Genomic DNA, 14,768 nt, shown 5'->3' on the forward strand with positions numbered 1-14,768 from the left:
TTGCTTACGCTTACGCTAGTTCATCAAAAAGGAAATGTCAACTACTAAAAATCGCTAGCTAACAGTTCTACAGGATTTAGAAAAACCCTTTGACAATATTCTGTATCCTCACCAAATTTGTTTCGTTCTAAAATTAAAATAAAGAAAACAAATGAAAAAAAAGAAAAAAATAAGAAGTTTTCTTGGGCGCTTGATATACAATGAAGCCAGTTCATCAAAAGCAGCTCTTGATTAAATTAATTTGTTTTTTTAATGAAAGTAAGGAGCAACATTAAAACTTAAAACGAGCAGAAATTACTCCGTATATGAAAGGGGCTTTTCCTCCTCAACGCCCCACTCTTTGCGCTAAAGTTTGACTCCTTCTGTTAACTACTTTTTCAAACAGTAAGACACTTTAGCGTAAAGAGCGGGGCGTTGAGGAGAAAAAAGCCTCTTTCACATACGGAGTAATTTCTGTTCGTTTCAAGTTTTAACGTTGCTCGTTACTTTCATTTAACAAACTTGTTTTTTATTTAATTTCTGGACATTTTTGAATTAATGCATGTTTTATCTTGGCTATAATTAAAACGAAATTTGTATATTAATTGATTGCAATTAATCGGAAGATTTTGAGAAAAAAGGAGCGAGGGAGGAGGCCTAGTTGCCCTCCAATTTTTTTATTACTTAAAAAGGCAACTAGAACTTTAAATTTATTACGAAAGTTTTCATTCGTAAAATAACGAACTAACTTACGTAACGAACTTCTATATTCGTATGTTTTTATTGCGTATATGAGGGGGTTCACCCCTCGCCAATACCTCGCTCTTTACACTAAAGCTTAAATTGTGTCCCAATTCCTTAAGAATGACCTCTGAATCACAAAGGCCGTAGAATAAATAGTTTCCCGCTAGGCGTAAATCTTGGCGTATTTTTGGTGTGAAATGTATTTTTTGCATTCCATCCAACAGCATCAGCATATTCTTTCCTTTCATAATAATTTTATCACTATCCATTCCGAAAATCAGACAATGAAATTTGACATTTCAATATCATTTTACCCTCGTAAGAGTAAGAGCATCTTTTCTTGATTGTTTAACAAACGTGTATTGAGTCTAGACAACAAAATGTCATTAGTCATTGTTTGTCATTCGGACACTGAACAAGACATTATTTAGTCAAAAAATTCAAATGGCTTGTTCTTGAGTACGAACCGAACTTTATTGTGTTTTGATTGGAAGTTTAATATTCTTAATGAATCAGATGTATTTAACCGTGTGTGTTCTTATTTGTCAAAAGTAAAACCAATTATGCCAATTAAATTATAAGTATATAAAAACGAAAAAAAATTAATTACAAAAAATATAGAAAACAATAGCCTGCTTACAAAAACTAAAAAATAGACTCCCGGTACTAAGTTCTTTTGAGCAATGCCGAAGCGTTGGACAGATATTTTTCAACAATATCGATAGTTTTGAAAATTTGAACTAGGTTATCAAACCCCAAAATATTTAATACTTTGAAACTCAATTGTTTATAAAAAGTAACGCATTATCGAAGTAGTTTTTTTTAAAGTAAAACATTAAACCAAAATTAAGAAAATCAAATAAAATTTTTTAATTGAATATTTTGAATCTAATTTTGAATATCAAAAACTAAGATATTCGACGCCTTTATGCTTCTTAACTCTATAAAATTTAATCCCTTTCAAACTGAAAACTTGATAAATACAATCACTCCTGGAAAAAATAAATAAATGATAACAAATAAAAACAAAAAAACGTACCCGTTCAGAGGAAAAATTCAAAAATTCCCAGCATTCCGTTCAGGGGAAACATTTCTGTTTGTAGTGGCTTCATAAATCAGGTCATGGGCACTCTTGCAATGCAAACAAGCTCTTATACTTTCGTTATTGACAAGGATCGTTATCCACTTACCCTTCATTACTATGAACAATTTGATTTTTTATACTCCAATCAAATCATATAGAAAAAATGTTTGTGGAAAACTGGAAAGGGGTCACTCAGTCACAAATCTTATATATCCCTTATTAAGGGTAAAAATATATTGGCAGGCAGCCAACAATGGGACAGCCCACATTTTTTCCATTATGTTTCCCTATTCAGCTCTTTTTCCTTCGTTTTCTTATAATTACTTTATAGTCACAAATTTCCAGGGGGAGCCATGGACCCTTGCCGGCGCCCATGTAAAGTATTATAATCAAAGGTTGAGATTAGATATATTAATGCAAGAAAAAGATTTTGATGTCTCAAAAATACTCTTATTTTTTAGCCAAATGTCCTGAGTCAAACCATAGTTTTTTGGTCTACAAACTCTTAAGGGTTTAATTTAGAAGTTCGAAATGGCTTAAAAATACGTCGTTTGACACTCAACATTTTGAAAATTTTCCGGGGGAGGACCATACCCACTAGACCTTTCTCCAGCATGCTCCCCCCCCCCGCCCCCCGAAATTTTTTCTTCGGTACGGCCTTGGGCAGCATTTCGGTCCATCTTTCATTAACATTATGAAACAAGGAATTTTTCAGAGACAGTCTGAAACCCAGAGTAGTCTTCAAGCATCTCTTTTTCTGTGATTTGCGGGACCACATGCATGTCTATATAGCCTATGTCTCTGTTAGAGGGTTTACTGCTGGCAGAAAATGTTAGCCAACTCAATAGTTGGCACAGCTTAGATACCAATATACAGTTATGAAAACTCGATTTATTTTTGGGACACAGTGCACTGTAGCGATGCTAGCGTCTGGAGACAGGAAACTGGTATTGGTATCTAATTGGAAACAGGAAACTTGTATTGGTATCTAAGCTGTGAACGCAACAAAACAAAATTGCTCGTTTCCACCTATGGTGTTGTAGTACGATCTACGCGTCGGAGCACGGGCTCGAGGAGGCGCCAAGTTCAGAGCTCTGTAACAAAAGCTTCTCATGGGCAAGATAAGAGTTTTCATAACTGTATTGGTATCTAAGCTATGGTAGTTGGTTGGGACGTTTCTTCTGGGAAGTTGATAACGATTTAGGTTAGAATTATTCGTTTTTCTTTCGTTTTATTTACAAGTGAAGCTTTTAATATATGACTGAATGCAAGGATGGAAATAGATAATGTTAACAGACTACTGGGTTTCTCAAACTGTCAACAACTTTTCAGTCGATTTTAAGACTGTCGAGGGTAGTATTAAATTAGATTTCATTTTTAAATTACTTTCATTGAAAAAATTGTTAAAAACAGAACCAATCGACTACCTTATTAAAAAAGGCTCAAAATAATAAAATTGAAATTGGAACAAAATAAAATCAAAGATAAGAGTTTTCATAACTGTATTGGTATCTAAGCTATGGTAGTTGGTTGGGACGTTTCTTCTGGGAAGTTAATAACGATTTAGATTAGAATTATTCGTTTTTCTTTCGTTTTATTTACAAGTGAAGCTTTTAATATATGACTGAATGCAAGGATGGAAATAACTAATGTTAACAGACTACTGGGTTTCTCAAACTGTCAACAACTTTTCAGTCGATTTTAAGACTGTCGAGGGTAGTATTAAATTCGATTTCATTTTTAAATTACTTTCATTGAAAAAATTGTTAAAAACAGAACCAATCGACTACCTTACTAAAAAAGGCTCAAAATAATAAAATTGAAATTGGAACAAAATAAAATCAAAAACGCAACAAAAAAGGTAATTGTTTAGTTTCGTTCACAAGCTGTCTAAAATGCGTATTACTGCATATAGTAAGATTCTGATGATCGCCTTTTGTTTCATTGTCAATATGAGAGAAGTGCATCCATTTTTTAGCTTTCTAAAATCCCCCTCCAACGAGACTAAAAATGCGTAAGTGGGCAGGGTTTTGAAGCCGAGGGAAATGTTGGGGTTGGACAATATGAATGAATAATGACATAAAAACAATATGCAATCATCTGAATCTAGCTATGTGTTATTAACTAAAAAAAATGAAAATAAGAAAACCCACACAAAATTCAAATATCCTGCCTTCATGCTTTTATCACCACAGATTCTTCCCTTGACTACCCGCAATTTCTGGCAAAAGTAGGGTTGCAATGATAAAACATCATGAAGATAAACAAGGCTTAATCAATCAGCAAGAAATACGTCATAAGGATCAACTAACAATTCAGTCAATTAGAATACAGACTCGCCCCGCTACCCGTGGGGCCCATGGACTAATTCGCTTCGCTCTATACGTAGTGCTAGACTACTATAAGCAAAATCGGGCGTTATTGTTCAAACAGCTGGCTAGTTTAAACCCAAAAGTGAAAGTGAACGATTTTGGATATTCACATACAGAAATTACCAGTGATAACTGGAATTAGTATTTAAAATATAATTTCATTCATTTGTACAACCCCAGCTTTTCCCTCAACTTCAAAACCCTGCCCACTTTAGTTTTAGTTTGCCCCATGGAGGAGGAGGGTCAACCAGAAATAGATGCAGTTTTACAATTAGCATTTCTAAGTACTATAAAATGGAAACTACGCTGCTTCCGAACACAGTTTCCAGTTTAGACAGCTTTTGAGGAAACTAAACAATTACCCCCAAAAATAACCCAGATTATAAAATATGCAATGGCTTACCTGCATTGTTGATAAGAATGTCAAGCTTATCAATCCTCTTTTGTGTTTCTTTCAAAGCGGCTTCGATTGACGCGTCGTCGGTAACATCCATCTTGATGACCGGGTCTTCCCCTGCTTTTTTCAGACATTCTTTCAGTTCTGTCGACTCTTCAACATGTCTAGTTGTAGCGACAACCTAAAAAATACAGCAATAAATGAGTTAAATTTTGCCAATTCTGTTAAAAAAACCCTTCCTCTAGTTCTAGTCTATGCAACAGCCAAATTTCTATACGTTCTGCTTATGCTTGGTAGCTTTTGAGTTTCATTTCTTGGGAAGAATTAAATATAATTTTTATTCATTATACTATTATTCGTAACATTCACCAAACCTACTAATAGCACTTGGATATTTTATCACTTAAAATTCTATTACCTTTAGCGCGAAGCGTATTAGTCCCTGAGCCCTGTGGGGTGAGGTCTGTATTCTATATTTATTTAATTAATACAGACCTCGCCCCGTTTTAGTTATCGCCATGGAAAGGCAGTGTGGTCTTGGAAATTATCTGTAAACTTACCTCTATTGTCAGAACTGCATCCTGAATCCAAATTTCACATTCATTTGCGGTGGAGATGAACTTTATCCCCACCCCTATATTCAATAATTCAGGGTATAGGCTAGATTTGCAGACTAGGAGGTGGGGGTTAAGTTCATTTCTGATCCTTACGAATGTTAAATTTTGGATTCAGGATGCGATTCTGACTATAGAGGCAAGTTTATTTCTTAGCTGCCTGAATAGTCCGTTAAAACGTCACTCAGGGAGAATTATCCACGTGTTCAGCAGAACTAATTGCACTTGATAGTAATAGCTTATTGAAGTATAATCTGGTATTGAAATATGTTATAATACTATAATAGATTATTATGGGGTAAAATTCTAGTCCATTGACTTCTTGCTATCTTGGAAAGTTGTTGGGCTAGTGAATTGAAACTTTCAGGGATGTGTCTACAGGCTAAAGTATATCCCGGGAAGTTAATTTTAGGTCCCTAACTATACCCCTTCCCCCTCTTCTATATAGACTCTTGCTATTGACTTCTCTTCCATTGACTTCTTGGAAAGTTGTTGGGCTAGTGAATTGAAACTTTCAGGGATGTGTCTACAGACTAGAATTTTACCTATTATGGTATATTGAACGCTATCTGAACAACAAAATAAATCTCCTGCAAGGAAAAAAGAAACTAAAATAAAATAAAAAATACACCGGGTAAAATTCTTACTTATTGGGTTCTGAAACACAATAAGCAAACAATTAACTGCTATAAGCGTCTTTAAATATAATTATGTAGCTTTAATTGCTTACTGAATGCCAAAAACTAATTGCGAAAAGCTCATTGAACGAGGTGTTTACTTGAAGACACTGTTGAACCATATATTGGATGGTACTAATCTTTTGTTTCTAGTTTTTCCTTTTAGGAGCAAGGGTGATTTTGCGTAATTACTGTATTTGTTAGTAAATAATAATTACTGATATTGCAATTACATTGCAACATCACTCTAATGAGGCTAGACATAGCCCTAAGCCACATACACAGCTCAGTTTTTTTTTTTTTTTTTTAATTGACATTGTTCGGTATCGTAAACACGCAGTCGATGAAAATAAGCATAAAAATAGCTTTAATCCAAAAAAATCAGAAAACTGTGTGTATCTTAGGGTTGCATCTACCCCCCCCCCCCCCCAAGGGGGCTAGGAGATAATGCGCTGGCAGATTGTTAGATTTGGAAAGAGCGCTAAAGGGAGAATCTAACGGCACATTCCTTTTTTTCTATATGATTTCTGTGCAATAAGTAGTTCAATGGCATCAATTCACTAAATTTAGGGAGTGAGGGGAGACAGAATGTATTGTTTTAATGCAAAGGGTAATTTTTGTCAATGAAAATACGAAAAAAGTCCAACAAGAAATGTTTTTTTACAATTTAAGGTGGGCAATATCCTCCCCCAATTGACACTGAAAAGCAGCCATAATCCTTAAAACTGGTTGAAGAAACACTTACTTTATAGCCTTCCTTTAAATACTGATTCACAAGGCCTAAGCCTATTCCTTTATGACAACCTGTGATTAACACTGTCTTGCTCATTTTTCGGCAAATCTACTACAGAACATCTGAAAATGCTTGTAAGCTATTCTAGCAACGTTTAGTCTACGGAGTAATACGAAGAATTTTGACCTGTTTTCACATGCATCACGCAATAGAGATGGTTGTCTAACAAACAAAATTCTTAGCATCTACATTACTTAATGTTTACTTAGTTAGATTACTTAGTTAGTTGGCAAATGAAAAAAAAATTGAACTTCCGAACTTGAATTAAGAAGGAACGGGTCACGATGCTTCAAAAAGGATCAGAGCTTTTTGTAAAAAAAAAAATGCCACAGAAAAAGGCCAGGGGCAGTATTCTGTTCTGAAGGTTGGACGTTCGACACTGGGACAATCCCTTTAATAGGTATTTTCTGACGCCATATTCGTTCAAACATTTTTCAAAGTTCTATGAAATGGCCTGAAAAAGTATGAACACGGAAATTTTTTCAAAAAGGCCCCGTAAAAAAAACAACAAAAAAAAAACAAAAAAACTTGGTTATTTGAATGAATAAAGCCAAGAAATTTTGGGAAATTTACGATTTTTAGCGGAGGGGGGGGGGGCAGAGCCCTCCTCACCGTTGCGGACGTGCTTCGCTCAAAAATTATTATGCACTGGATTTTTTTTCTGGGGTAGGCGAATAGTTAGGAAACAAATATATTTGATAGTTTGAATAAAAAGTGCCAAGAAATTCTATGAAATTTATGATTTTGGCTGTGGCTTGGGCCCCGAGTTCCTTCCACGTACGTCTCTGGCCAGAAAAGCCAGACAAAGTCACTAGGTAGATGATAAATAATATTACAAGAAGAAGCGAGGGTATACTTGAGAGAAGGAACGGGGGGAATATTGGCTTAAATTAGTGGTTCCCAACCAATTCTGGGCCGTGCCCGACCTAAGCATTTCTAAAATCCTGATGCCCCTCGTAAAGTAAAATGCCCTCGAAAAAATTGCCCCTCGAAAAAATTAAAAAAATGAGGTGTTCTTAACTTACGAGCGGGTGACCAGATCTTATTGAAATTCGATATTTAGAAGGATATCGTGTCTCAGAAATTTTATTTTAAATTCCGACCGGATCCGGTGACATTGGGGGACGTTGGGGGGAGCCTAAAATCTTGGAAAACGCTTAAAATGGAGGGATCGGGGTGAAACTTGGCGGGAAAAATAAACAGAAGTCCTAGATACATGATTGACATAGCTGGAACGGATCCGCTGTATTTGGGGGAGTTGGGGGGGGGGGAGGAGGGTTAATTCTGAAAAATTAGAAAAAATGAGGCATTTTTAACTTACGAATGAGTGATCGGATCTTAATGAAATTTCATATTTAGAAGAACCTCGTAACTCAGATCTCTTATTTTAAATTCCGACCGGATCCAGCGTCATTGGGGGGGGGCGGGGTTTGGGGGGACCGGAAATCTTGGAAAACACTTAAAGCGGAGAGGTCAGGATGAAACTTGGTGGGAAGAATAAAAACCAGTTAAAGATACGTGACTGACATAAACGGACCGGATCCGCTCTCTTTTTCTGGAGTTGGGGAGGGGGGTGTAATTTGGAAATATATATATTTTTTTCTTTTTTTCTATATATTTTTTTCTTTAGAATTCTTTAGAAAGAATTCTAAAGGATTTAAAATAGAATTTTAGAATATAAAAAATATATTAAAATTCCAATGTTAGTTGGAATAAAGTTTGTGAAAAAGCAGAATTATATTATAAACAGTGGAAACCTTTGATAAATTTGCAAGTGTAGAAAACTGGGCTAATATAACAGATAAGCTTCAAATTTTAATTTTAATAGGGACAAAATCTCTAATTTATGCTATATGTCTATGGTTACAGCTCTGTCTTCGTCTTCTAAGACGTATATACCATATATAGAAAAAATAAGTGAACCCAAATTCTGCAAAATTTCACGGTCAGCTTTTGTCATTAACTCCAAGTTAGGTTAAAATTCAGATATAGAATTTTATAATTTTATAATTATAGGAATGCGATTGTTTGAAAAGATGAAATGGAAACCTACGAAACAATATAAATACACCAACACCATAGACACCCACTTGTAGGAATATCCCCTTTCCTTTTGTACCCATGCAGATATCCCTCGAAAATATTTTTCGATGAACTCTTTAACATCTTTAATGTTTTGAGGACAGTGAAAATGGGAATGCGATTGTTTTAAATGATTAAGTGGAAATGTACACAGCAATATAAATATTTTAATAAAAGGTAAAATCGAAAACTTAGTTTTGAAAAAGACCATATGCAGTAATGCAGTTTTTGGTAGAGGTGGGTGCCAAATCGAAAAATAAAAAGATTGAAAAATGAAAAGTAAAAATAGGAAAAATTAAGGTAAAAAATATGGTACCAAAGAGTTTAGTAAGGTATAGGATTCCTTTAAATGTGTTGCTGTATTAAGACGAATTGTTAATATTTGAAATCTTCACGGACGAAAAGTATTGCCAAATTTAACTGCTTAGTTTTGCCTATTTATTTTTCCATCTCAACATGGCAACACTGTAGAGAATTCGTAGTTTTGAAAAAAAAGAGAGAAACTTAAGAAAATTACAATATTCGGGTTAGGCATAGAATAGATCCAGGAGGGAGGTGTATTTTCTTTTTTTTTTTAGATTTCCTCGGTACTTTAGCCTTCTACAACAATTTTTTTTTTGTTAAATTTTTTGTTAAACTATGCTGTAATGGAGTGAAGTATTGAGATTGAGAATAAATTCTGTTTGCAGGCATAACGAATAGAAACCATCCGGAGGATAAAGCCCTAGAAATCAATAGACAAGAAATGTTGGATGTTTACAACACAGATGTTGTTGGCGCTTGGGTCGTCACCAGAGCTTTTCGGCCACTTATGGAGAAAAGTGATGTAAAAAAGGTTATAATTTTTGTTTTTATTAGTGGCAGTTTAGAGCCGATTGATGTAAAGTGTGAAGCTTCTGATATAATTATGTTGTTTGAGTAGCTATCAGATAAGCTGCTATTTTAGAGACTTACCACAATTGCATTAAGTTCATTCCACAATCGCAACTTTTGCTGTTTTGGCTTTATTTTGCCTCATTTTTCTTTTTCGCTAATTAACTATATTACACAATGTTGTATGTTGTGTAAATGATGTATTATTATTTAAATGTAACATGTAAATGTAACATGGTCGTGTATCAGAAAAAAATAAAATGATAATTAGGATGAAATTAAAAACTAAACAGATTCTAAAGAACTATATATCTTCCATTTTTTAGTATCTACCAAGTGACATATAAAGATCGACAATACTGTCGGTCTGTCGGTCTGTCTGTCCCGGTTTTGCTACTTTAGACACTTCCAGGTAAGCTAGGACGATGAAATTTGGCATGCGTATCAGAAACCAGGCCATATTAAATTAGAAATTGTTGTTTCTCTGACTTGACCATCTGGGGGGGGGGAGTGGGGATGATTAAATCAGAATAATTAGAAAAAATGAGGTATTTTTAACTTACGAACGGGGGGTCAGATGTTAATGAAATTTGATGTTTGGAAGGATATCGTGTCTCAGAGCTCTTTTAAAATCCTGGCCAGATACGGTGACATTGGGAGGAGTTGGGGGGTACCTAAAATCTTGGAAAACGCTTAGTGTTTCGTTTAGTGTTTAGAGATCGGGATGAAACTTGGTGGAAAAAATAAGCACAAGTCCTAGATACGTGAATCACCTAACCGGAACGGATCCGCTCTCTTTGGGGTAGTTGGGGGGGGGGGCTAATTCTGAAAAATTAGAAAAAATGAGGTATTTTTAACTGAAGAACGGGTGATCGGATCTTAATGAAATTTGATGCTTTGAAGGATATCGTGTATCAGAGCTCTTATTTTAAATGACGACCAGATCAGGTGATATTGGGTGTAGCTGGGGGGGGACTTTACATCTTGGAAAACGCTTAGAATGGAGGGATCGGGATGAAACTTGGTGGGAAAAATAAGCAGAAGTCCTAGATACATGATTGACATAGCTGGAACGGATCCGCTGTATTTGGGGGAGTTGGGGGGGGGGAGGAGGGTTAATTCTGAAAAATTAGAAAAATGAGGCATTTTTACCTTACGAATGAGTGATCGGATCTTAATGAAATTTCATATTTAGAAGAACCTCGTAACTCAGATCTCTTATTTTAAATCCCGACCGGATCCAGCGTCATTGGGGGGGGGGGGGTTTGGGGGGACCGGAAATCTTGGAAAACACTTAAAGCGGAGAGGTCAGGATGAAACTTGGTGGGAAGAATAAAAACCAGTTAAAGATACGTGACTGACATAACCGGACCGGATCCGCTCTCTTTTTCTGGAGTTGGGGAGGGGGGTGTAATTTGGAAAAATTAAAAAATGAGGTATTTGTAACTTACGAACATGTGATCAGATCTTAATGAAATTTGATGTTTAGAAGGATCTTGTGCTTTAGAGCTCTTATTTTAAATACCGACCAGATCCGATGATATTGGGGGGAGTTGGAGGGGGAGACCGGAATTCTTGGAAAACGTGAAAATTGAGGTATCTTTATCTTACGAATGGATGATCGGACCTTAATAAAACTGGATATATAGAAGGATCTTGTGTATCAGGTTCTCCATTTTCAATTCGAATCGGATCCGGGGACATAGGGGGCTGGAGGGGGGAAACAGAAATCTTAGAAACCGGATATCTTGGAAAACGCTTAGTGGAGAGATCGGGATGAAACATGGTAGGAAGAATAAGCACAAGTTATAGATACGAGATTGACATAATTGGTACGGATCCGTTCTCTTTGGGGGAGCTGGAGGTTGTTAATTTGGAAAAATCAGAAAAATTGAGGTATTTTTAATGAAACTTGGTTGGGAAAAATAAACAGAAGTCCTAGATACATGACTGACATAACCGGAACGGATCCACTCTATTTGGGGGAGTTGGGGGGTAGGGTTAATTCTGAAAAATTAGAAAAAATGAGGTATTTTTAACTTACGAAGGAGTGATCGGATCTTAATGAAATTTCATATTTAGAAGAACCTCGTAACTCAGATCTCTTATTTTAAATTCCGACCGGATCCAGCGTCATTGGGGGGGGGGGCGGGGTTTGGGGGGACCGGAAATCTTGGAAAACACTTAAAGCGGAGAGGTCAGGATGAAACTTGGTGGGAAGAATAAAAACCAGTTAAAGATACGTGACTGACATAAACGGACCGGATCCGCTCTCTTTTTCTGGAGTTGGGGAGGGGGGTGTAATTTGGAAATATATATATTTTTTTCTTTTTTTCTATATATTTTTTTCTTTAGAATTCTTTAGAAAGAATTCTAAAGGATTTAAAATAGAATTTTAGAATATAAAAAATATATTAAAATTCCAATGTTAGTTGGAATAAAGTTTGTGAAAAAGCAGAATTATATTATAAACAGTGGAAACCTTTGATAAATTTGCAAGTGTAGAAAACTGGGCTAATATAACAGATAAGCTTCAAATTTTAATTTTAATAGGGACAAAATCTCTAATTTATGCTATATGTCTATGGTTACAGCTCTGTCTTCGTCTTCTAAGACGTATATACCATATATAGAAAAAATAAGTGAACCCAAATTCTGCAAAATTTCGCGGTCAGCTTTTGTCATTAACTCCAAGTTAGGTTAAAATTCAGATATAGAATTTTATAATTTTATAATTATAGGAATGCGATTGTTTGAAAAGATGAAATGGAAACCTACGAAACAATATAAATACACCAACACCATAGACACCCACTTGTAGGAATATCCCCTTTCCTTTTGTACCCATGCAGATATCCCTCGAAAATATTTTTCGATGAACTCTTTAACATCTTTAATGTTTTGAGGACAGTGAAAATGGGAATGCGATTGTTTTAAATGATTAAGTGGAAATGTACACAGCAATATAAATATTTTAATAAAAGGTAAAATCGAAAACTTAGTTTTGAAAAAGACCATATGCAGTAATGCAGTTTTTGGTAGAGGTGGGTGCCAAATCGAAAAATAAAAAGATTGAAAAATGAAAAGTAAAAATAGGAAAAATTAAGGTAAAAAATATGGTACCAAAGAGTTTAGTAAGGTATAGGATTCCTTTAAATGTGTTGCTGTATTAAGACGAATTGTTAATATTTGAAATCTTCACGGACGAAAAGTATTGCCAAATTTAACTGCTTAGTTTTGCCTATTTATTTTTCCATCTCAACATGGCAACACTGTAGAGAATTCGTAGTTTTGAAAAAAAAGAGAGAAACTTAAGAAAATTACAATATTCGGGTTAGGCATAGAATAGATCCAGGAGGGAGGTGTATTTTCTTTTTTTTTTAGATTTCCTCGGTACTTTAGCCTTCTACAACAATTTTTTTTTTGTTAAATTTTTTGTTAAACTATGCTGTAATGAGTGAAGTATTGAGATTGAGAATAAATTCTGTTTGCAGGCATAACGAATAGAAACCATCCGGAGGATAAAGCCCTAGAAATCAATAGACAAGAAATGTTGGATGTTTACAACACAGATGTTGTTGGCGCTTGGGTCGTCACCAGAGCTTTTCGGCCACTTATGGAGAAAAGTGATGTAAAAAAGGTTATAATTTTTGTTTTTATTAGTGGCAGTTTAGAGCCGATTGATGTAAAGTGTGAAGCTTCTGATATAATTATGTTGTTTGAGTAGCTATCAGATAAGCTGCTATTTTAGAGACTTACCACAATTGCATTAAGTTCATTCCACAATCGCAACTTTTGCTGTTTTGGCTTTATTTTGCCTCATTTTTCTTTCGCTAATTAACTATATTACACAATTTTGTATGTTGTGTAAATGATGTATTATTATTTAAATGTAACATAAGCAGCATTTGGTCGTGTATCAGAAAAAAATAAAATGATAATTAGGATGAAATTAAAAACTAAACAGATTCTAAAGAACTATATATCTTCCATTTTTTTTGTATCTACCAAGTGACATATAAAGATCGACAATACTGTCGGTCTGTCGGTCTGTCTGTCCCGGTTTTGCTACTTTAGATACTTCCAGGTAAGCTAGGACGATGAAATTTGGCATGCGTATCAGAAACCAGGCCATTTTAAATTAGAAATTGTTGTTTCTCCGACTTGACCATCTGGGGGGGGGGAGTGGGGATGATTAAATCAGAATAATTAGAAAAAATGAGGTATTTTTAACTTACGAACGGGGGGTCAGATGTTAATGAAATTGATGTTTGGAAGGATATCGTGTCTCAGAGCTCTTTTAAAATCCTGGCCAGAAATGGTGACATTGGGAGGAGTTGGGGGGTACCTAAAATCTTGGAAAACGCTTAGTGTTTCGTTTAGTGTTTAGAGATCGGGATGAAACTTGGTGGAAAAAATAAGCACAAGTCCTAGATACGTGAATGACCTAACCGGAACGGATCCGCTCTCTTTGGGGTAGTTGGGGGGGGGGCTAATTCTGAAAAATTGGAAAAAATGAGGTATTTTTAACTGAAGAACGGGTGATCGGATCTTAATGAAATTTGATGCTTAGAAGGATATCGTGTATCAGAGCTCTTATTTTAAATGACGACCGGATCAGGTGATATTGGGTGTAGCTGGGGGGGGGGGGACTTTACATCTTGGAAAACGCTTAGAATGGAGGGATCGGGATGAAACTTGGTGGGAAAAATAAGCAGAAGTCCTAGATACATGATTGACATAGCTGGAACGGATCCGCTGTATTTGGGGGAGTTGGGGGGGGGAGGAGGGTTAATTCTGAAAAATTAGAAAAATGAGGCATTTTTAACTTACGAATGAGTGATCGGATCTTAATGAAATTTCATATTTAGAAGAACCTCGTAACTCAGATCTCTTATTTTAAATCCCGACCGGATCCAGCGTCATTGGGGGGGGGGTTTGGGGGGACCGGAAATCTTGGAAAACACTTAAAGCGGAGAGGTCAGGATGAAACTTGGTGGGAAGAATAAAAACCAGTTAAAGATACGTGACTGACATAACTGGACCGGATCCGCTCTCTTTTTCTGGAGTTGGGGAGGGGGGTGTAATTTGGAAAAATTAAAAAATGAGGTATTTGTAACTTACGAACAGGTGATCAGATCTTAATGAAATTT

General features: G+C 35.6%; 1 protein-coding gene across 4 annotated transcripts in view; it reads right to left on the reverse strand.

Annotated features, from left to right (window-relative positions):
• Positions 1-14,768, reverse strand: part of LOC136037678 (serine/arginine repetitive matrix protein 1-like) — a 75,236-nt gene that overhangs the window by 17,995 nt on the left and 42,473 nt on the right. For 3 of the 4 annotated variants that reach the window (XM_065720420.1, XM_065720421.1, XM_065720422.1), the window contains one exon: positions 4,583-4,757. In XM_065720420.1, the coding sequence (XP_065576492.1) occupies positions 4,583-4,757 (175 nt within the window). Of the gene's footprint in view, positions 1-4,582; positions 4,758-6,612; positions 6,778-14,768 lie in introns of those variants that run through there. The other variant, XM_065720423.1, reaches the window with a different exon arrangement.

This window comes from Artemia franciscana, chromosome 17 (assembly GCF_032884065.1).
Source record: "Artemia franciscana chromosome 17, ASM3288406v1, whole genome shotgun sequence".
In the NCBI taxonomy this organism is placed as follows: Eukaryota; Metazoa; Arthropoda; class Branchiopoda; order Anostraca; family Artemiidae; genus Artemia; species Artemia franciscana.